The sequence below is a fragment of the Notechis scutatus genome, chromosome 2 (assembly GCF_049901735.1).
Source record: "Notechis scutatus isolate UNSWTSFEM ecotype Mainland chromosome 2, rNotScu1.2, whole genome shotgun sequence".
Lineage (NCBI taxonomy): Eukaryota > Metazoa > Chordata > Lepidosauria > Squamata > Elapidae > Notechis > Notechis scutatus.
This window is the reverse complement of record NC_142010.1, coordinates 159,675,447-159,697,170: the sequence shown is the minus strand read 5'-3', so window position 1 is coordinate 159,697,170 and position 21,724 is coordinate 159,675,447. Positions and strand designations below refer to the sequence as shown.

Genomic DNA, 21,724 nt, shown 5'->3' with positions numbered 1-21,724 from the left:
TTTGTTTTGCTTCTGCTTTCTTATCGTTCCAGCATTTAATGTCTTCGTTGAGATTGCAAACTAATAAAAGGGAATGAACTTAAGGCAGAAAATATAATTTCCATTTTTATCAGTAAAGCCTTGGATTACTATCACTTTCATTGCCCCCATTATTCATCACTGTATCCACATAAACAATTAATACTAGTTAGGTTGCTGCTCTAAATCATTGACTTTCGCTGTGAACAATTTTTCCTGGGCATACTTCTGTGCAGGTGCAACAGTGCGTGGAGCTGATCAGCAGGGCTAGGAAACCAGTCATACTGCTTGGCAGTCAAGTGACCCTCCCTCCAATCCCAGCAAACAAGCTTAGGTAAGATATGCTGCCTGCCCTAGACTGAGATTCCTTTTATAATATAATATTGATCTACTATTAGGCTGCCACTGACTCTGAGGCACAATATCCTTGCTCAATAGAATTAATCCATTGATGGGAAAGAGGAACTACAGGATCTGTGATGAGCATGTGTTCAGATGTGTAGACAGAAGTGAGAAGAGATAACAAAGATATCTGAACTTTTCCTCCCCCTGCATATTCTTACAGAGAAGCTTTAGAAGAACTTGGGATTCCATGTTTCCTAGGAGGCATGGCTCGGGGCATGCTGGGAAAGAACAGTCCATTGCACATTCGTCAAAATCGGCGTGAAGCTCTCAAGGAGGCAGATCTGGTTATTCTAGCAGGTAGCTCAGCTGAGAGTTTTGTACTAGGTTTTTTTCTTTTGCTGAAGAGGACTTTCAAAAAAACATTGTGCCAATCTTGGGAAATTGGGAGGTTAGCAGATATTTTTGATAGTAATGATGATTATCTAACAATTGTCTTCTGTTTATATCTTCTTTTTCCTTTTCAGGCACCGTCTGTGATTTTCGCCTGTCATATGGACGCACCTTGAGTAAGCACAGCAAAATCATTGCTGTTAACAGGAATCGGGAGCAACTGTTTAAAAATGCATATTTTCACTGGATACCAAATATAGCCATAAAAGGTGAGGAGCTTGTTCAAGGCAACAATAAGAGAGATGTGAGCAACATTTCCTAGGGATTTGATATAGTGAGAAAAGACAACAATAAAAAGATGATGCTTAATGCATGCATTGTTAATACCGGTGATCAGAGAAAGAGGATCATTGGAAGAGGGTGCATAACACCTTCAATTATGTTTTACACAGGAGATGCTGCATTGTTCCTTGTGTGCTTAAACCAAAAGCTGAAAGGCTATTCATGTCCTCAGGATTGGGTAATAAGTTTGAAGGAGGCTGATCAGAGGAAGGAGAAAACAAACAGGTAATAAATAAATGGTACTTTTTGTATGTGTCCATATGTAGTACAAGGCTTGCAGAAACTTCTTATTTGCGTTACTCTTAAATAATACTTTGCTATATCAAAAGTATGTCTATCTACTGGTATGTCTCAAATCAGTTTGTGATCTCCAGAGAGAAGGCAGAAGAACGGACAGAACAGTATCTTAACCCACTGAAGCTCTTGCATCATGTAGATTACTTGCTTCCTGAACACAGTCTACTAGTTGCAGATGGAGGTGATTTTGTAGCAAGTGCTGCCTATATTATAAAGCCAAGGGGACCACTATCTTGGCTGGATCCAGGTATGAACTAAAGCAGTAGTCTAGACTTAATTGTTTTTCATGATGTAGAATGGGGTCATACTTCATTACACAGCCTTCCACTTTGTACTCAGCTGCTTTTGAAACAGGAGACATGCTCCATCCTCGAAAATATCCAAAAATATATTTTTGGTTTCCAAACGTGCATCCAATTCTCACTCAGTAAAATCTCCCAACCCACAGCGGTGTTTATCCCCCAGGTAGTATCAGATGAAGTTTGGGCTCTTCATCTTCGCTGCATTACCACATGGATCAAAGAAATAGACCACACAAAAGAGAGCAAAACCATTACACTAAAGCAGTGGTCGTCAACCAGTCGGCCACGGACCACTGGTGGTCCGCAACATTTTTTTGGTGGGCTGCAGAGAAATGGCACCCCCAAAGCAATTAATCCAGGCTGCGCAGGAACACAAGGCTGTGCTACCCACGTGACCCACTGGAACACAAGGCTTGCATCACTTGCATTGCAAACAACACGATAGTGAGGGGTGGAGGGAAAGAGCGGAGGGGGGAACTTGCCCCACGTGCCTCGCCTGGCCACCGGGCTACTTCTTTCCACTTCTTTCTTCTTCTGCTTTTGGCTGCACGCAAGGAAATCAGCAAAAGTCTTTCTTTCTGTCCCCCAAACTCTGCCAGAAATTAAGTCTTTTGGACCCTGCAAGGCATCCTGTTCCAAGAGGCTGCGCCGGCATGACAAGTCTCACAAAGACTCATTTCTGGCGGAGTTTGGAGGAGAGAAAGAAAGATTTTTGTTGCTTTCCTTGCATGAAGCCAAAAGTGTCTGTCTGTCTGTCTGTCTGTCTGTCTCTCTCTCTCTCTCTCTCTCCCCCTTTCCCTCTCCCTCTCCCTCCCTCCCTCCCCTGAGAATGAAGCTAAAGACAGTATCCTGTGATCCCAAATAAAGAATGATTGATCGGCAGGAAAACAGGGTGGGGAATTTTCCTGCAGACTTTTTTTTGGGATTTTCCCAGGGTCTCTGCTGCTTTCTGCAGAGACTCTGGGAAAATGTCAGCAAGCCACCATCAGTCAAAATTCATATTAGTGGTCCGCGGGATTTAAAATTATGAGTTTGGTGGTCCCTGGGGTCCAAAAGGTTGGCAACCCCTGCACTAGAGTGTCAATTAAGAATCAGTCCTCAAATTATTTTTAGTCTGAATAGTAGTAGTAAAAAATAATAAATAGTGAGTAGTATAAAATAAACGTTTTTCAACGATCTTAAACAATTCTACAATTCTAGCATTCTTCTCCATATCTTTCATCATATTTTTACCAGGTCAAGAAGCATATTTCTTTAATTAGTAATTAATTTATGGCTTAACTAAACTGTGGGTAAAACAGGCTAGGTTTCTAGTACAATAAATTAACTCCAGTATGTATCTTGTCCTGTTATAGAGGCATGAATTAGTTTGTTGATTTGTTTTAATCTATGTGTATCCTTCCTTTCTGTGTAACATACCAATCATGACAGATATTAACGAAGCTGAAAAAGATACAGTGTGTAGTAAGCAATCATAAACAGATGAAATGCACTTCTTTTTAGAAAGTCAAGGAATTACTATTTGGGAATCGGTACACACAACCTGTGCAGTTTCTTTAATCATTATTTCTTTGTTTCATCTCATTGTAGGGGCTTTTGGAACTTTGGGAGTTGGGGGTGGATTTGCCCTAGGAGCCAAGCTCTGCAGGCCAGACTCAGAGGTTAGTATATTGTAGAGGGAAGCTTAAGGGTGGAAACTAAGTAATGGAAAAGCAAATAAGAGGCTAGGTCCGTTTTACAACTTCTTTTTCTAGCTGCTAACTCTTCCATCTTTTTTTTTAAATTGTAAACAGGTGTGGATCTTATATGGAGATGGCTCTCTTGGATTCAGCATTATGGAATTTGATACTTTTGTGCGACACAGGGTAACTATCAGCTTGCCCAGGTTCTAGGAGTTTTAGGATGACTTGACACCACTAGCTTGGCGCAGCCAGGTGTGGAAGGCCTTTTCGCCACTGCCAAGTCCCCTCTGCCAACCTCCTGCTTCCGTCTTGTTGCAGGACATCTCAACACTGGAAATTAGTTGCAGGGACAACTCACTGTGGGTGCTGGGTGGAGAGCTGGGTGGGTGGAAAGTGAACAGGCTGTCGGGGACAGTGATAGGCAGGACAGCACTGATATGGAATTGAGGGGGCTTGTCAAAGGACAGTGGCAGTGGGTTGCTCCAGCCCAAACACCGAATGAGCAGTTTGGCTATAGTGGCAGCCAGGACTTCCCATTTTGTGGAGTGGAGAGTGGTGTGGAAGGCAATGGCATGGAGGCAACAGTGGGGGTGGAGTGTCAAAATGGGAAGCCCACTCCACCATCCTGCAAGTTTTTTTTTAAGCCACACTGTCAAGATGGTCACACCCACCTGGCCACCTCCCCAAGTCAAACACAACCCTGGTGCTACCCTAAATGAAATCGAGTTTGACATCCCTGATCTAAGATTATCATGGTTTCCCACTTGAAACCATGGTTAAGTCTGACGAGTCTTTAATTGTGAAATTAAATAACTTTCATCTTGTCTTCTGAATACTATATGATTTCATGGATGCATTCTGCTAGTCTTCTGTCTGTTCTATGTGGTGGCTGTTGCAGTTTTATACTGTATGTTGCAGATCAGGGGTCGCCAACCTTTTGGACCTCAGAGACCAACAAATTCATACTTTTCAATCCCGAGGACCACTAATACATTTTTTTTAAAGATAATATATTTAATATAAAAATGTTTTTTATATTAAATATAAATTTAATATTTAAAAAATTAATTTTGTGTGTATGTATGTATGTATGGTATTCAGCTTTGTTCGGGTATTTTCCCACGTCATTAAAGTAGTGCTTTAAAAGCATTTTAAATGACGTGGAAAATACCAACAAAGCTGAATACCATACATATAAATACCCATGAAAAGTTAAGAAAAAATATATATATATATATATATATATATATATATATATATATATATATATATATATATATACATACAATATTAAAATTCTTATTTAATTATAACAAAATTGTAAATGCTTAATCATAACTGTGGGGCAGAGCAAAGGGAAAGGAGGAGTCTCTCTCATCTTTTGGGGGGGAAAGAGGGAGGATTTAGGAAGCCACATGGTGCCTGGGGTCTGGGAAAATCTGGATGGGGAGGAACCGGCTCCCCCACAAATGGAAGAAAAGCAGAGCCATCTCATATCTCCCCCAAGTCAGAGGAAACCTCTCCCTCCTTTGCCAGGTGCGGGTGCCTGGAGTTGCAGGAGGGAAGGAGAGCCGGGCTGGAAGCACCGATGAAGACGGGCTCCTAATAACCAGGCAACACTCCTCCCCTTCGGCCTCCACATAAGGCTAAGCTCCAGGTTTCTCCCACCGCTTCCCAGCAGAGAAGGGTCCCTCCCTGTGTGAAGGCCAAAGGGCGGGGGGTGTCGAGCCCAGAAAAACTCGAGCTCTTGCCTGCACAAACAGGCTGGTTGTTAGGAGCCTGTCTTCCTCGGCACTCTTTTGGTCTGTGCATTTGGTCTCTCCCCCTGCCCCATGCCAAAGGAAAGCCAGCTGGGCTTCTCCTTCCCCCTGCTCCCTTCCCTCCACTCAATTCTACTTCAGGACAGAGAGGAGCACGCTGGAAACGTGTGTTGGCATTTCCAACACACCTTTCTCCGGTGCTTGCCCGCAATTCTTCGCGTTCCTCCAGGCCTGGCTTGCTGAGGGGGGAGACTAGCCCTGACGTCTCTGCTGCCCGCCTGCAAGAAAAGAAAGCGAGCAGAAATGTAGCTCTCACTGGGGCAAAAGACCGGAGATCGGAAGACACAGGCAACAGAAAGCAACGCTTTTCAAAGGTGGCAGCTTCCGTCTTCTCTTGCCTGTGCCTTCCTCGATCTCAGCTCTTTTGCCCCAGTGAGAGCTATGTTTCTGTTCGCTTTTCGTGTGCTTTCCCTGGGCAGCAATGGCTGGGGTGGGGGGCCAGCAGAGCGCCAAGAGGGATGAGGAAACTGATGACGCCAACACCCCATTCTGGACCTCTGAACTGGATGGTGAGCGCAGACTTGCCCACTCCGCCCCCTCCCACCACCACCAGCCGGTACTTTTCCTGCCCTGGGCCATCTCTACAGCCCATGGCCATCAAGAAGAGCCCAGGCCAGGAGATGCAAACTGGAAGGTGCGGGAGTGCCGCACAAATGCAAGTAGTGTGGCGCTCCTGCATCTTCCAGCCATCTCCATCGCCGCTTCAGCCCGCCTGTGCCACCAGCCCCCTCTTGCTGCAACAGCACCATTACCTCGTCCTGGCCAGCAAGGGCTGCGCTGCTTTTTCAAGGTTTGTGCTTGGCCGAAGGGTGGGGGCCAGTGGGTGGGCGGGCCATAATCCAGGGAACAGCCTGGATTAATTGCTTTTGGGGGGGGTGTTTTGGGGAGGACATTTCTCTGTGGCCCACCAAAATTTTCTCACGGCCCACCGGTTGGCGACCACTGTTGTAGATGACTCCTGTTTTTTCTTCTGGGCTGCTGAGTCAACAGACTGTTATAACCTCATGGCATCAGCATAGCATACAAACCAATTTAAGTCCTCCAAAACATCCTGATTAAACCAAAAGACCCAACAGCCCCAGTAGAAAACACAGGAGTAATTATCTTTAAAATCATGTACAGAAACAACACTGGGATACATCTTGAGATGACTTTCCACAATTGAATCCTCCTATTTGGTCTGGTCATCTTGGGAAGACCTGCTGAAAGTCTCCCCTTCTCAAGAGGTATAGGGATCTGAATAAGGCAGTAGATATTTCTCCACTTTGTAGAGCACTCTTCCTCCAGAAATATGCAAGGCTCCCACCTTATTTACTTTCTGCCAACAAGTTAAACCTGGATAATTCCAGTACACCTTATCTTCAGTTCACTTTTTGGCAGACAGCACTTTTCTTGGGTATTGTGTTTAATTTAATTTTTTTTTTTTTGTAAGCTCCCAAGAGTCTTTCAGCATTGAGGACAATTTTAATCAAATAAAGTCAAGAGTAGAGTAGAGCAGAGGTCCCCAACCCCTGGTTCACCGCTGGCTACCAATCCATGGCCCATTAGAAACTGGGCTGCGTAAGCAGCAGTTGAGCATGCAGAGGTCCATTTGCGCATGTATGGGATTAGGTTATGTGTGTGAAATCATCCCCCGCTGCCCAACAGTGCTGTGGCTGGTCCACAGAGCCAGAAAGGTTGGGGACTACTGGAGTAGAGAATAGCTTCCTCAATCACTTTTTCAGTTTAACATAGTTATTCCACTCTTTCAGATACCTGTTATTGCGCTTGTGGGGAATGATGCCTGCTGGACTCAAATTTCCAGGGAACAAGTGCCCTTGTTGGGTAGCAATGTAGCCTGTGCACTGGATTACTTAGGTGAGTTAATAGCCTGCATAATTTCATGTGCCTTATACTATCTAGAAATACAGGTAGTGTGAGGGCAAAAGAGCCCAGGCTCTCAGGAAGGACCAGCAAAAGAGCATTTTGTACAGCTCCTTGGCTTGAAACAAATCCTGCTTCTGTCACAAATTTCTGATCTGATTTCAAATGGACTGATCCATGCTAAGTACATCTGTTGGATCAGAACTAGAATGAATACCAAGATCTCACATTTCCAGGCTGGCTTCATGTATACCATGTATTTTGACCAAGTTGATAAAAGTTTTTAAGCACCTACAAAGATAAACTTCTGCTTTCCATCTTATAATATAGAGAGTATGTGTATCCTTGTTTGGAGTATTTACAGGTTGTATTATTTATAATGTATAAATAATACTTATAAAGCTTGTTTATTCAATAAAAACTGAATCTGATGCAGGTAATCCTTGCTTAATGACCAACATTGGGACCAGCAGTTCTGTTGCTAAATGTTGCAGTCACTAAGTAGAAGCTCACATGGCCATAATGGGCTTATGATGTCACTTTCCATTGGGTTGTTAAGCAAAAACATTATATGACCATAACTTGCAATTTTACTTCTGTGGTCTGTTAGCTCTGCTTGTTGCAAGCTGGTTTGGATGCAAGTGAATAGCAATCATGTGATTGTGGGATGCTGCAACAGTTACAAATGTGTACCAGTTGCAAAGCACATAGATGATAATAACATAACCACAACCAACTGCAATGGATTGTAAATACACTGCTCAAAAAATAAAGGGAACACTTAAACAACACAATGTAACTCCAAGTCAATCACACTTCTGTGAAATCAAACTGTCCACTTAGGTAGCAACACTGACAATCAATTTCACATGCTGTTGTGCAAATGGAATAGACAACAGGTGGAAAGCATAGGCAGTTAGCAAGACATCCTGTGATGTCTCTCAAAATAATCCAAAACCCAAAACAAAGTCCGGTAAGCCCTTCAACTTAACTTCACTGTTTTATTAGGCACAGTTTAAAGTCACAAAAATAAATAATGAGGCAAAAAGAAAACCAAACAAACCGCATTGACGAGAGTTCCAAAGCAAGCCAAGATAACTAATCATAAACTCCAGGAAAATAATTGAGGAGAATCCATGGGAAGAACACCAGCAAAGATAAACCTCTTTCAAGGAACACTAAATTCGCTCCTGCAAATTCTAACTGCGCAGTTGCAAACTTATATACATAGCTCCCACCTGCAAGCCACGAGGAGGATCATGGTAATCTCCTCCTGAGTAGACCTCGCTTCCCTGATCCTCTCCTCCCTGCGTGACCTAGGATGGATAGGGGATGGGCCTGGATCCTCCTCTGACTGCTCAGCCGGCCTCTGCCCTTCCCCAGCCTCCTCTACCACCTCTGGAGCCACACTCCCACTCCCTGTTGGCTGTTCCTCCTCTTCCTCAGAGTCAGTCTCCACCAGAGGCTATCCCCCCCGCAGGGCCCCCTCCCCTGGGACCAGGCAGACGAGGACGTTGAGGAAACTGAGGGTGAAAGTTCTGGACCAAACAAGCATGAACATCAGTGGCATCGACCCAGGTGAAGTCCTCTGGTCCATAACCTTTCCATGCCACCAAATACTGAAATCAGCCCCGCAACTGGTGTGAATCTCGGATGCTATCCACTTCGTACTCCTCTCCCAGAGGGGCTACTGGGGCTGGCAGTGATGGAACTGGTCGATGTGGACTGTTGGCCAAGGCAGGGACTAACAGGGAACGATGAAAAAAAGGATGGATACGCATGGTCCGTGGCACGGAGAGACGGTAAGCCACAGGATTGATCACCGCCTCGACCGGAAAAGGTCCCAAGTAACGGTGATCGAGCTTTTTTGATGGTCGCGTCGTTGGTAAATATCGAGTAGAGAGCCAAACCCAATCGCCGACCACTAAAGGAGGAACATCGTGATGATGTCGGTCTGCAAACCGTTTATAGTCTTCCTTGGCTCTCTTTTGTTGATCGCGGACCATGTGGTGCATGGCTTTTAACTCCTGCAAAAACGTATCCACTGCCAGAACTGGGGAATCAGATGGGGCTAAAGGGAAAAGTCGTGGATGAAACCCATAATTAGCAAAGAAAGGGGACACACGGGTGGATGCATGTTGACCATTGTTATAAGTGAATTCTGCCACCGGCAGCACTTCCACCCAATTGTCTTGTTGAGTATTGCTGAAACAGCGGAGGTACTGCTCCAAAATAGCATTCACTCTCTCTGTCCCCCCATCAGTTTCGGGGTGATGAGCAGATGACAGACACGCCTGAACCTGCAGTTTCGCGAGTAGGGTCTGCCAGAAGCGTGCCGTAAATTGTACCCCCCGATCTGATACCATGCGGTCTGGTAACCCATGCAACCGGAAAACATGGGAGATAAACAATTGAGCCGTTATCTTGGCCGATGGAAGACCTGCACACGGAATAAAGTGGGCCATTTTAGTCAACATATCCACCACCACCAAAATGGTTGTGGCACCATTCGATGGTGGTAACTCAATGATGAAATCCAATGAAACTGCCCCCCACGGTCATTCTGGTGTGGGCAAGGGCTGCAAGAGACCAGGGGGCGCACCAGGAGCATGCTTGGCTTGGCGACAGATCCCACAGGACGCCACATATCCCGACACATCATGTTTAAGTCTCTGCCACCAAAATGTCCTAGAGATGAGGTGCAGTGTTTTGAACACCCCAAAGTGTCCTGCCGCCAGACTATCATGATATTGACGTAGGATAAGGCCACAAAGAGGACCTCTAGGCACATAAATGTGATCATAGAACCACAACAGGTCCCCAATATACACCCAAGGAGTCTCTTGTCTCCCATTCTCATCCAATTCTCGACATTGAGCTGCCACAACTGGGTCCTGCCATTGCGCCTCCTGCATCCTCACTCGGAGGTTCACAGGTTCCTTGGTGGCCGCAAACCGCTCCAACGGAATCACCTTCCAGGGCAAGATTTTATCCTCCCTTTGGGTATACTCGGGCTTCTGAGATAGGGCGTCGGTGCATTGATTCCCTCCACTTGGAACATAGGTCACCCGGAAATCGAATCGAGCAAAGAATAAGGACCATCTCACCTGACGCTGGTTCAGTGTCCAAACTGTACATAGATGCTCCAAATTGCGATGATCCGTCCGAACCTCGATTTGGTGACAAGCCTCTCCAGGTGGTGCCACCATGTCTCAAAAGCAACCTTAACCGCCAATAGCTCCTTGTCCCAAATCGTATAGTTGCGCTCTGGAGCCGACAACTTCTGGGAATAATAAGCGCACGGGAACAAGGTGCCTGCAGGAGCATAGGCCTGGAGGAGCACTGCACCAACAGCCACATTGGAAGCATCTGTTTCCACCACAAATGGCTGGCCTGGATCAGGGTGTTTGAGGATAGGCTCAGAAGCAAAGGCGACTTTCAATGTCTGAAAAGCTGCCTGCTCCTCAGCACCTCAATGGAACTTCTCCCCTTTCTTGAACAGATTAGAAAGGGGAGCAGTCAAGGCAGCAAAGCAGGGAATAAATGTGCGGTAGTAGTTTGCAAACCCCAACAGTTGTTGCACATCCTTAACCCGCTGTGGAGGTTCCCACTCCTGCAACGATTGGATTTTTTCCGGGTCCATTTCCACCCCAGCAGGTGAAATACAATGTCCCAAGAAGTTAATTGTGGTTTGTGCAAACTGACACTTATCACGTTTAGCAAACAGGTGGTTATCACGCAAACGTTACAACACCAGCCACACATGCTGCCAATGTTCCTGCAGGAAGTCTGAGTAAATCAAAATGTCATCTAAATAAATGACCACGAATTGATCCAACAAATCATGGAAAACATTGTGCATGAAATGCATGAACACAGCTGGGGCATTGGTTAATCCAAAAGGCATCACGGTATACTCAAAATGCCCGTACCTCGTCCGGAAAGCTGTTTTCCACTCGTCCCCTGCACGAATGCGAACCAGATTGTAGGCCCCACGCAAGTCCAACTTCGTAAAGATCTTAGCTTGACAAAGCCTCTCAATCAGTTCAGGGATGAGGGGAAGCGGGTACCGATTCCTCACTGTGATTGCATTCAACTTGCAGTAATCACAACACAAAAAGCACCGGTGCAGCCAATGGGGAGGTAGAAGGCTGGATAAACCCTTTCCGGAGGTTCTTGTCAATAAAATCCTGCAATGCAGCCAACTCTGGTTCCAACAGGGAATATATCTGACCCACCGGCAATTTTGCATCGGGCAACAAGTCGATTGGACAGTCATACGCCCGATGCGGAGGCAACTGATCCCCCTCCTCCCCAAACACATCAGCAAAGTCCACCAACTCCGCCGGTAGATCCAGGTCCACGGGCGTAGCCACACTCCCTGTACAGGAGCGCAAGCAATGGTTGGCACATTTCTTATCAAGGAACTGCACAGCTCCAGACGACCAGACAATCTGTGGATCATGGGCCTGTAACCACTCCAAACCCAGCACCACCGGAAAATGAGGCACTGCGGCAACGTAAAACACGGTTTCCTCCACATGCTGCCCAATATGCATGCAAAGGGGTTTGGTTGCAGCAACCACAGGTCCCGAACAAAGGGGCCGACCATCAATCGTCTCCACCATTACTGGTGGGGAAACCTGTTGCTGAGGAATGAACCACTGCTTGACAAAATGAGCATCCATGAAATTGGCTGTGGCCCCTAAGTCAATCAAAGCTGGGATCTCCACCACTCCCACACCAGGCACGAACACACTTGCTGGCAGCACAAGATGCTTCACCAATAGCGACTGTGGTAGAGATGTCGAAGATGTCAAAGGTGACGAGGATGCCAAGATTGGTGAAGATAGCGGGCCTATGGACTTTACACCCCGACCTGCAGACCTCCATAGGCCGAATGATCCTCGTCTCCTGCCACTGCAGGTATCGCTGCTGTGGATGTCTTAACAGGACACTTGGCCACAAAATGGCCTCGATTGCCACAATAGAGGCATAAACCATCAAGACGACGTCTATTCTTTTCTACTTGAGTCAGGCGAGGGCAGCCAGCCCCCAACTGCATGGGTTCCTCCAAAGGTACTTCCACCAAGGGCGCCGTCTTGCTGGAAACAGATACGGTCTCTGTCAGTTGTTGTACCTGTCGCTGCTGAAGTCTAGCATCGATACGAAGACACAAATGCATGAGCTCCTGAAGGGTGTGAGGGCATTCAATGCGTGCCAACTCATCCAGGAGCTCCGACGACAAACCCTCCTGGAACTGGTCTAATAGTGCTCCCTCATTCCATTGTACATCCAGAGCAACCACCTGAAAACTAGCAATATAATCCATGAGTGAGCCACGCCCCTGCTTCAACTCTCTCAAATGTCTGTTTGCTGTTTGGCTTCAAACAGGGTCCTCAAACATGGCCTGAAACTGACGGCAAAACTCGGCGTAATTTTCCAACACCTGGTTGGGCTGGGTCAGCAGAGGCGTCGCCCAACGTGCTATAGAGCCTGACAACAAACTAATCAAAAACCCCACCTTATCCCGGTCAGTGGGAAAGTCCTCAGACCGAAGGCAGCTGGCACTGCCCAAAAAATGCTGGAAATTGGGCCAGCGAACCATCAAATTTATCTGGCACTGCCACTGGGCATTTTCAACGTGGCCGGGCAGCTTGTATTTGTGCCACCTGTGCAGTCAAAAGAGCCACTTGCTGGGTTAACTGGGCAATCTCTGCTCTGAGCTGATCCATGGTCACCCCACAAAAAGCAAAAATAAGTTGAAAGGGTGGCAGGAGTCAAAATGTGATGACCCGTAGTCTCTCAAAATAATCCAAAACCCAAAACAAAGTCCAATAAGGCCTTCAACTTAACTTCACCGTTTTATTAGGTACAGTTTAAAGTCACAAAAGTAAATAATGAGGCAAAAAGAAAACCAAACAGCATTGACGAGAGTTCCGAAGCAAGCCAAGATAACTATTCATAAGCTCCAGGAAAATAATTGAGGAGAATCCATGGGAAGAACGCCAGCAAAGATAAACCTCTTTCAAGGAACACTAAATTCACTCCTGCAAATTCTAACTGCACAGTTGCAAACTTATATACATAGCTCCCACCTGCAAGCCACAAGGAGGATCATGGTAATCTCCTGAGTAGACCTCACTTTTCCCTGATCCTCTCCTCCCTGCGTGACCTAGGATGGATAGGGGATGGGCCTGGATCCTCCTCTGACTGCTCAGCCGGCCTCTGCCCTTCCCCAGCCTCCTCCACCACCTCTGGAGCCACACTCCCACTCCCTGTTGGCTCTTCCTCCTCTTCCTCAGAGTCAGTCTCCCCCAGGGACATGACACATCCCCAATAAAGGAGTGGTTCTGCAGGTGGTGACCACAGACCACTTCTCAGTTCCTATGCTTTCTGGCTGATGATTTGGTCACTTTTGAATGCTGGCAGTGCTTTCACTTTAGTGGTTGCATGAGACGGAGTCTAAAACCCACACAAGTGGCTCTGGTAGTGCAGCTCATCCAGGATGGCACATCAATGCGAGCTGTGGCAAGAAGGTTTGCTGTCTCTGTCAGCGTAGTGTCCAGAGCATGCAGGTGTTACCAGGAGACAGGCCAGTACATCAGGAGACGTGGAGGAGGCCGTAGGAGGGCAACAACCCAGCATCAGAACCGCTACCTCTGTCTTTGTGCAAGGTGGGACAGGAGGAGCACTGCCAGAGCCCTGCAAAATGACCTCCAGCGGGCCACAACTGTGCATGTGGCTGCTCAAACGGTCAGAAACAGACTCTATGGGGGTGGCATGAGGGCCCAACGTCTACAGGTGGAGGTTGTGCTTACAGCCCAACACCATGCAGGACGTTTGGCTTTTGCCAGATTGGCAAATTCGCCACTGGCACCCTGTGCTCTTTACAGATGAAAGCAGGTTCACACTGAGTACATGTTACAGACGTGACAGGGTCTGGTGACGCCATGGAGAACGTTCTGCTGCCTGCAACATCCTCCAGCATGACCGGTTTGGCAGTGGGTTAGTAATGGTGTGGGGTGGTATTTCTTTAGGGTGGTGCACAGCCCTCTATGCACTCGCCAGAGGTAGCCTGACTGCCATTAGGTACCGAGATGAGATCCTTGGACCCCTTGTGAGACCATATGTTGGTGCGGTTGGCCCTGGGTTCCTCCTAATGCAATACAATGCTAGACCTCATGTAGCTGGAGTGTGTCAGCAGTTCCTGCAAGACGAAGGCATTGATGCTATGGACTGACCCGCCCGTTCCCCAGACCTGAATCCAATTGAGCACATCTGGGACATCATGTCTCACTCCATCCACCAACACTACGTTGCACCACAGACTGTCCAGGAGTTAGGGGATGCTTTAGTCCAGATGTGGGAGGAGATCCCTCAGGAGACCATCCACCACCTCATCAGGAGCATGCCCAGGTGTTGTAGGGAGGTCATACAGGCACGTGGAGGCCACACACACTACTGAGCCTCATTTTGACTTGTTTTAAGGACATTACATCACAGTTGGATCAGCCTGTAGTGTTTTTTTCCACTTTAATTTTGAGTGTAACTCCAAATCCAGACCTCCATGGGTTGCTAAATTTGATTTCCATTGATAATTTTTGTGTGATTTTGTTGTCAGCACATTCAACTATGTAATGAACGAAGTATTTAATAAGAATATTTCATTCATTCAGATCTAGGATGTCTTGTTTTGGTGTTCCCTTTATTTTTTTGAGCAGTGTATGAGGATTGGTCTCAAAGCTATGTTTTATATAATGGAAACTTTGAATGGATACGAAATGAGGCAGCCAATAAAGAATGGCAGATACACGGATCTGACATATTGCTCTCCTCAAAAAATTAAGAAATTCACCTGGAAGACATAAACATGTGTTCCATTTACAATTTAGGATGGTTTGTGAGAGTATTTCAGGTGGAACTTCCGTAGTAATGTGGGTGCTATGTCGTTGGCTACCCACTCATTTTGTGAGGAGGGAAGGTGTTTCCAAGCTATTAAATATTGTGTGGATCAATGGTAAGTGTGCGAATCAAGGATATCTTTAATTTCCAAATGTTGTTCCCCATGTACCATATAGGGAGTTGGAGGTGTGGGAAGGGGAGGTCGAAGTTTTGAAGTGATCTCTGGTTTGAGTAGGCTGCAGTGAAATACTGGATGAACCTGTCTTAGTGTTTTGGGAAGTAGAAGCTCTACACTAACAGAATTAATAATTCTGGAGATAGAAAATGGGCCAATGAATTTCGGTCCCAGTTTCTTAGAGGGTTGCAATGATTTTAGGGACTTTGTAGACAAATATACGCAGTCCCCGACTTTGAATAGTTTAGGATCACAGCATTTTTTGTCCGCTTGAGCTTTGAAGGCTGTTCTAGCTAGTCTGACCACTGGCCAAGTGGTTTGCAAATTATTTATCCACTCCTTAAGGGAGGGAATTTCAGGTTCCATGGTAGGTAGTTCTGGCATGGGGTCCTGTGGCTACTTGGAATGGGGTGAACCCCATGCTACTATGGACTGAGTTATTGTATGCTACCTCTGCAAAAGGAAGAAGATCATTCCAGTTGGTAATTAATAAAGCATCTTAAATATTGTTCTAATACACCATTAGCTCTCTCTGTCAAGCCATTAGTTTCTGGATGATTGGACGAGGACAACCCCTGGGTGGAGCCTAATAGGTTTAAAAATGCCTGCAAAAATGTAGATGTGAATTGTACAACTCCTATCTGAGATAATCTGTTGGGGAGCTCCATGGAGGCAATAAATGTGTATTAAAAACATCTTTGCCAATGTCTGTTGGGATCTTTTGGCAGGGTACAAAATGAACCTGTTTTGAAAAAAGGTCAGTTACAACCCAAATAACAGTATTTCCTGCACTTTCAGGGAGCTCCACTATAAAGTCCATAGAGATCTCTCTCTCCAGGGTGCTGAAGGTTCTGCCACTGTTTGTAAAAGCCCAGGGGATTTTCCTTGTCTTCTTTTTGCAGCAGCGCATCTAGCAACATAGCTTTCAATATCTTTTTTGAGAGATGGCCACCAGAATTGTCTTTTGATGAGGTGCAGGGTCCAAAGTGTCCAGCCATTTTTGAGTCATGGCATCGTTTCATGAGGTCCATTCTCTGGCTGGCAGGGACATAAAGTTTGTTTTTTACCCAGGCTAGATCATCTTTGAGTAAGCAAATGTTTTTGTTAGCCAGTCGTCCTAAAGTAGTGCCTCCTTAAATTTGGAAGTTGTTGCATTGTCAATCAGTGGTTCTTTCTTCCCTTGCGCTCGGGTAATTACTTTGGCTGCAAGTTGGGTTGGTTGGATCATGGGTTTACAACTTCAATCTTTTTGCTGTTGTATTGGGGTTTCCTAGACAGGGCATCTGCCAAGAAATTTTTCCCCCTGGGAATATTTGAGAGTGAAATTAATGTTTAAAATATTGAGCCCACCTTGCTTGTTTTTCTGAGAGTTTACGTGGAGTTTTCAGGGCTTCTAGATTTTTATGATCGGTCCAGACTTCAAAGGGGATTTGGCTCCCTTCTAGGAAATGTCTCCATGTGAGGAGTGTTCATCACACAGCATATGCCTGTTTCTCCCATATGGCCCATCTTTGCTCGATTTCTGTCAGTTTCCTGGAAGTATAAGCACATGGTTGTAACTGTCCACGTCCATTTTCTTGGAGTAGAACTGCTCCAACTGCCACATCGCTAGTGTCTGCTTGGATGACAAATGGTTGTTCAGGGGTTGCCTTGGCTTCGGCTTCTCCCCCCGCCCTTTCGTTTTTAACAAGTTTGTGATGGGGAGGATGATATTCGCAAAAGCTGGAATGAACTGATGGTAAAAGTTTGCAAAACCCAGGAAGCTTTGCAGTTGTTTGCAAGTATGGGGCGGCTCCCAATCGATGACAGCTTTTACTTTTTGTGGGTCCATCTCTATTCCCTCATGGGATATTCTATATCCCAGGTAGTTAATTTTTTCTTGGTGGAACTCACATATAAAGAGTTTTGCATATAGTTTGGCATTTTGGAGTTTTGTGAGAACTGCTCAGAGTAACTTTATTGTGCTCTTCTTTTGTTTTGATGTAGATTAAAATGTCATTGAGATAAACAGAACCCCTTTGTACAAAAAATCATGGAGAACCTTATTAATTAGTTGCATAAATACATCAGGTGCTCCTTGTAGTCCAAAAGGGAGCACTTTAAATTGGTAGCACCCCAGTGGGGTGTTAAACGCAGTCTTCCACTTATCCCCCTCTCTTATTCTGATGTGGTAGTATGTCTCTCTTAAATCTAACTTTGAAAAAAAAAATCCTTTAGAGAGGTGAGCTAGCATGTCCTTCATGAGGAGGAGTGGGTACATATTCTCCACAGATATGGTGTTCACGGTACGAAAATCCACACAGAGGCGTAAGGATCCATCTTTTTGTGGAATAATACTGCGGCTATTTTTGGTCGGGTAGGTTCGATGAAACCCCTTTTTAGATTTTTATCGCTAAATGCTCTGAGTTCATCTAATTCTCTGGGGGACATGCAATACATTTTCGGTTTTGGAAGTTTAGCCCCTGGTAGGATTTCAATGGTGCAGTCTGTGGCGCGATGAGGTGGGAGTTCATCAGAAGCCTCCTTGCTAAATACTTGGGCTAAATCCTGGTACTCTTTAGGGATGTTAATGGGTTCAGCCGGCTGGCCAGTCATGGCTGGTTCTCTGTTCTCTTTTCTTTCTTTCCCCCCCTCTGGGATGTTTGCAAATGCTACATGTTTCTGGAACTGTACGGTTCCTCTCTTCCAGTTTATTTTTGGATTCCATTTCTGTAGCCATGTGAGTCCTAGGACTAGTGGCCCTTCCATTCCTGGGGCTACAATGAACGTGAGCATCTCACTATGGTTCCCCAGTTCTATTTTCAACAGTTCTGTGGCAAAACTGGCTGGCTCCCCCGCCCTCGCTATAATTCCATCTAATTGGCAGAAAGCAATGGGGTTTTCCATTTTCCTTAGGTGGATTCCCAAGTTCCCTACTAGGGAGGGGTTGATTAGGCACCAGGTGCATCCCGAATCCAGTAGCGCTGCAACTTCCTTCCCCTTCCCTCGGCTGGGGATAAACAGTCTTGGGGGTAGAGTGAGTGGTTCGATTGGGTCGCTTACCAGCGGGTCATCTTCCAGATTGCTTTCAGATTGGCTCAGGTCTCCTCAGGGCTTTGGGGGTTCTTCCTCTGGGTTTGCAGGGGACAGAAACCTCATGGCTTCTCGGCTTCTCAGAGCAGTTTCTTTTCCTCAGAGGTTGGATTTTCCAGGGTTCCCCCCCAATGGGTGGTCTGGCTTTCTGGCAGAGTTTTTGAACAGCATTCTCCTTTCCACACTTAAAACAGCCAGATGGTCTTGTAGTCATGGTGGTTTGAGGTTTGACAAACTCCCGCTTCCCCTGGGATGGGGATCTTTTCCAAACCGTGCCACTGCGATACTGGTTACATGTCTATCTCCACCTCCTCTGCCATCAGGTACCATTTATGTAGAAGGTTTGGAGCTCCACGGGGCCAGGCAGGCATTGTACAGGTTGTCATTGAGTCCATCTTTGAACCAACAGATTAGGATATCTTCTGGCCAGTCAACTCAGCTGGCCAGGTTGTGAAATTCCTCAGGGCAACGACCTTGCTTTACGACCCTAATGCAGTTGCGGGCTTTTCGATTGGTGAGGGGGTCTTCGAAGTGGTGGCATAGGGTTGTCATGAATTGATCAAGGTTCCTCAGCTCTGGGGAGTTAACATTGTGGAGGATTACCATCCATCTGGCAGCTGCTCCTTCTAGGGCCAGGTTGACGACTCACACTCAGGCCCCCTGGGTCTGGAAGTTCCGCCCATATTCTTGCATATAGGTGAGGACTTGCACCAGAAAGAATCCCAATTTCTGGGGGTCCCCATCGAATTTCACCCCCAAGGGCGGGATCTTTCTCTGTAGTTTTATGTCTCTGGGTTGACCAGGGTTAATCCCCTGCTCTGGAACGGCAAGGGGTCGCATACCTGGCACTGCTGCTGGTCCTCCGACTTGTTCCGTTGCTCAATCATTCTCAGCTGGATCAGGGGTGATGGCTCAGGTTCTCTCAATTTCTGGTTCACTCGCTCTCCTTCGTTGGTGACCTGGTTCATCCCGCACATTGAGGCCTCCAGGGCTTTCCTCACGAGATGCTTTCTGTACCGTTTCAGTCAGTCATCTGCCAGTCTGTCCTCAACCCATTCTTCCTGCCCAGAAAGGGCCTCCAGCTCCATTTTCCACCTGGGTTTATGGCTACCATGGGTGAGGATTATTCACTTGGTTCTTCCATTCCAGCTGTCTCTCTTTTCAATGCCTATAGACCATCGGGACTTCAGGGGATTTTTGCAGGCAACTTTGATGTCTTTGATGGGATACACAAAGCCAGTATCTGGCTGGGTAGTTGTCGAAGTTTCTTCCCAGCATTCGGCTTCCCTTTGCTCCTTTGCTATATTCAGACATTTTTGCAGGGTCCCCTCGGTAGAGTGAAGTTCTTTTTTGGAAGGATATTTTTTTTTTCCTCTCCAGGTTGACCACTATTGCAAATCCTTCTTTATGTAAGGCCCAGACTCTCTCCCCTTCAAACAATAAGAACAAACTTCTGAAAGCTGGGTATTTCAAAAGGAATTATTTATTGGAAGGAAGTTATCCAGGTACTAGTCAAAGCAGGGTCTAATATGCCTCCAGGCATACAGCATAGATAAAGGGAGTTAGAACCTCTCCCCTTATTCTGATGTGGATTTCGTCAATACAAAGAAATGTTGATTCCCACCCCCTTTTCTGGGATCGTAGTTGAGGTTTCCCAGGAAGTTTCTTTCGGAGCTGGAATTTTTATGGCTCCTTCTCCTCTTGCTATCTCTCCAAGAGGTGACAAGTTTCCAGGCATCTGGGCTCCAGTCCCTAGTTGTGCAAGTTATACAGATTAAATACAAGACTTAAGTTATTCAGGTTACATCAAAAAGGATTACTTGTACCAACTCCCCCTCTTCTTCTTCCATTGAAGAATGGCAGATACACGGATCTGACACAATGAGTGATGACTACAAATTCCTTTCTCCATCCCTTTCTTTATGCAATGCTTAAAACCTCTAATAAAAGTTAGATGTTATTATATTATTGTGGCTAGATATTTAAAGCTGACCTGCAGTAGCAAAACTTGTCAAGGAAGGAGCTGTTGTCAACTTGGTTCCCAATCTAAATTCTCAGACGTTTCCCTGTGGGATTTGCACAACACATGCTTTCTCCCATGTTGATGAGTGATGATTTTTTCTTTGCAGATTACCATGTGGTGGTGGAAGGTTTAGGAGGAAAAGGTTTGTTGCTCACACGCCAGAATGAGGACCAAATGGATGACATCATCCGGACAGCACAATCCAAATGCAGGAATGGACAGCCCGTCCTTCTCAATGCATTGATTGGGAAAACAACCTTCCGTGAAGGCTCCATTGCTATGTAGACTGTGGCTGTGGCCACAGTATCTGAGAATTACATAAGGAGTAGAACCTCTGCTTCGCATGAAGGCTCTGGCTCTGTTGAATTGTCATTAAGCTAGGGGTTGGGTCATCCTGAGAGCCAAAATCGCTAGCTATTGTTAATACTTAGTAAGCTTTGAAGCCTTCTGCCAATGTTTATTTCTGTTGTCTCACTTTGCTTCTATTTTTGTTGGTGAAAGTAGCTTTAATTTGGTGGCTCTTTCCTTTTTGTTAACATGATATGTTTAGCTTGGTAACCCTCATTGACTAATCCTGACTTGCCAATCAGAAAAAATGACTATGTCTAATGGAAAAAGCATGGATGGATAAGGAGGAAATTTAATTATTTTACAGTGTGGAAAAAATCTATTTCTCAGGAGAATATGAAAAACTAGAAAGTATATTAGCAATAGAATGATAGTGCAAATATAATCCAGTGAATACTCAAAATACCTTGTGATAAAAATAATACATGGCCATATATTCAAATTAAATTAGAACTAAAGTTGTAGTTTGAAAATATGTTAAATTAGTTTTTGAAGTTTAGCTGGAAAAATATAAATATAATTGTCAAAGCAACTTAAATGAACAAAATCAATTGATCAGTTTTATTTTCTCTTTTGGATTATTAAATCTGCATGAGTAAATATAATGAGCTTTGAATTTTTTTAAAAAATGTATAATAATTATAGTTTGACCAAATTTGAGAGTGATTTTGTTAGACATTTCTAGTTATATGTGTTTTGCATATTTTGAAGTTTTATAGCTCTTAATTTCCAAAGTATTTTGACAACTTGCTCAATTGATACAATTTAATATATAATGTGATACATATTTGTAGTTTACCCAGATTCTACTAATGATTTATATATTTTTATAGTGTGCTTTAAGGAATGTATTGAATACAAATTGGACATCAAATAAAAATCAATAATCTTCACTTATTTTTCTATAGAACTATACTATTTCAGTACAGATAGGCATAGCTTGCTCTGAAATAAATCTACACAGAACCACATCTTCCAAATTTAGTAGAATTTAATCCCAAGTGGTTCTTGATTGAATTGCAGTAAATGTTTGTCAACCTTTTGGATATAATTAAGATATAGAATTAACATTTTTGTATTATAATGATTTCCTTGATGTTGGTGATTGGAGCTCCATGGACAATCACATAGCACAAACCTGC

At 45.1% G+C, this 21,724-nt stretch overlaps 1 protein-coding gene across 2 annotated transcripts in view; it reads left to right on the top strand.

Annotated features, from left to right (window-relative positions):
- HACL2 (2-hydroxyacyl-CoA lyase 2) overlaps positions 1-21,475 on the top strand; it is an 85,950-nt gene extending 64,475 nt beyond the window's left edge. For both annotated transcript variants that reach the window (XM_026679651.2, XM_087957100.1), the window contains 9 exons: positions 255-352; positions 584-720; positions 888-1,022; positions 1,206-1,320; positions 1,470-1,639; positions 3,285-3,355; positions 3,488-3,559; positions 6,948-7,053; positions 20,341-21,475. In XM_026679651.2, coding sequence (XP_026535436.1) covers positions 255-352; positions 584-720; positions 888-1,022; positions 1,206-1,320; positions 1,470-1,639; positions 3,285-3,355; positions 3,488-3,559; positions 6,948-7,053; positions 20,341-20,519 — 1,083 coding nt within the window. In that variant the 3' untranslated portion in view covers positions 20,520-21,475. The remainder of the gene's footprint in view (positions 1-254; positions 353-583; positions 721-887; positions 1,023-1,205; positions 1,321-1,469; positions 1,640-3,284; positions 3,356-3,487; positions 3,560-6,947; positions 7,054-20,340) is intronic.
- The last annotated feature ends 249 nt before the right edge of the window (positions 21,476-21,724 follow it).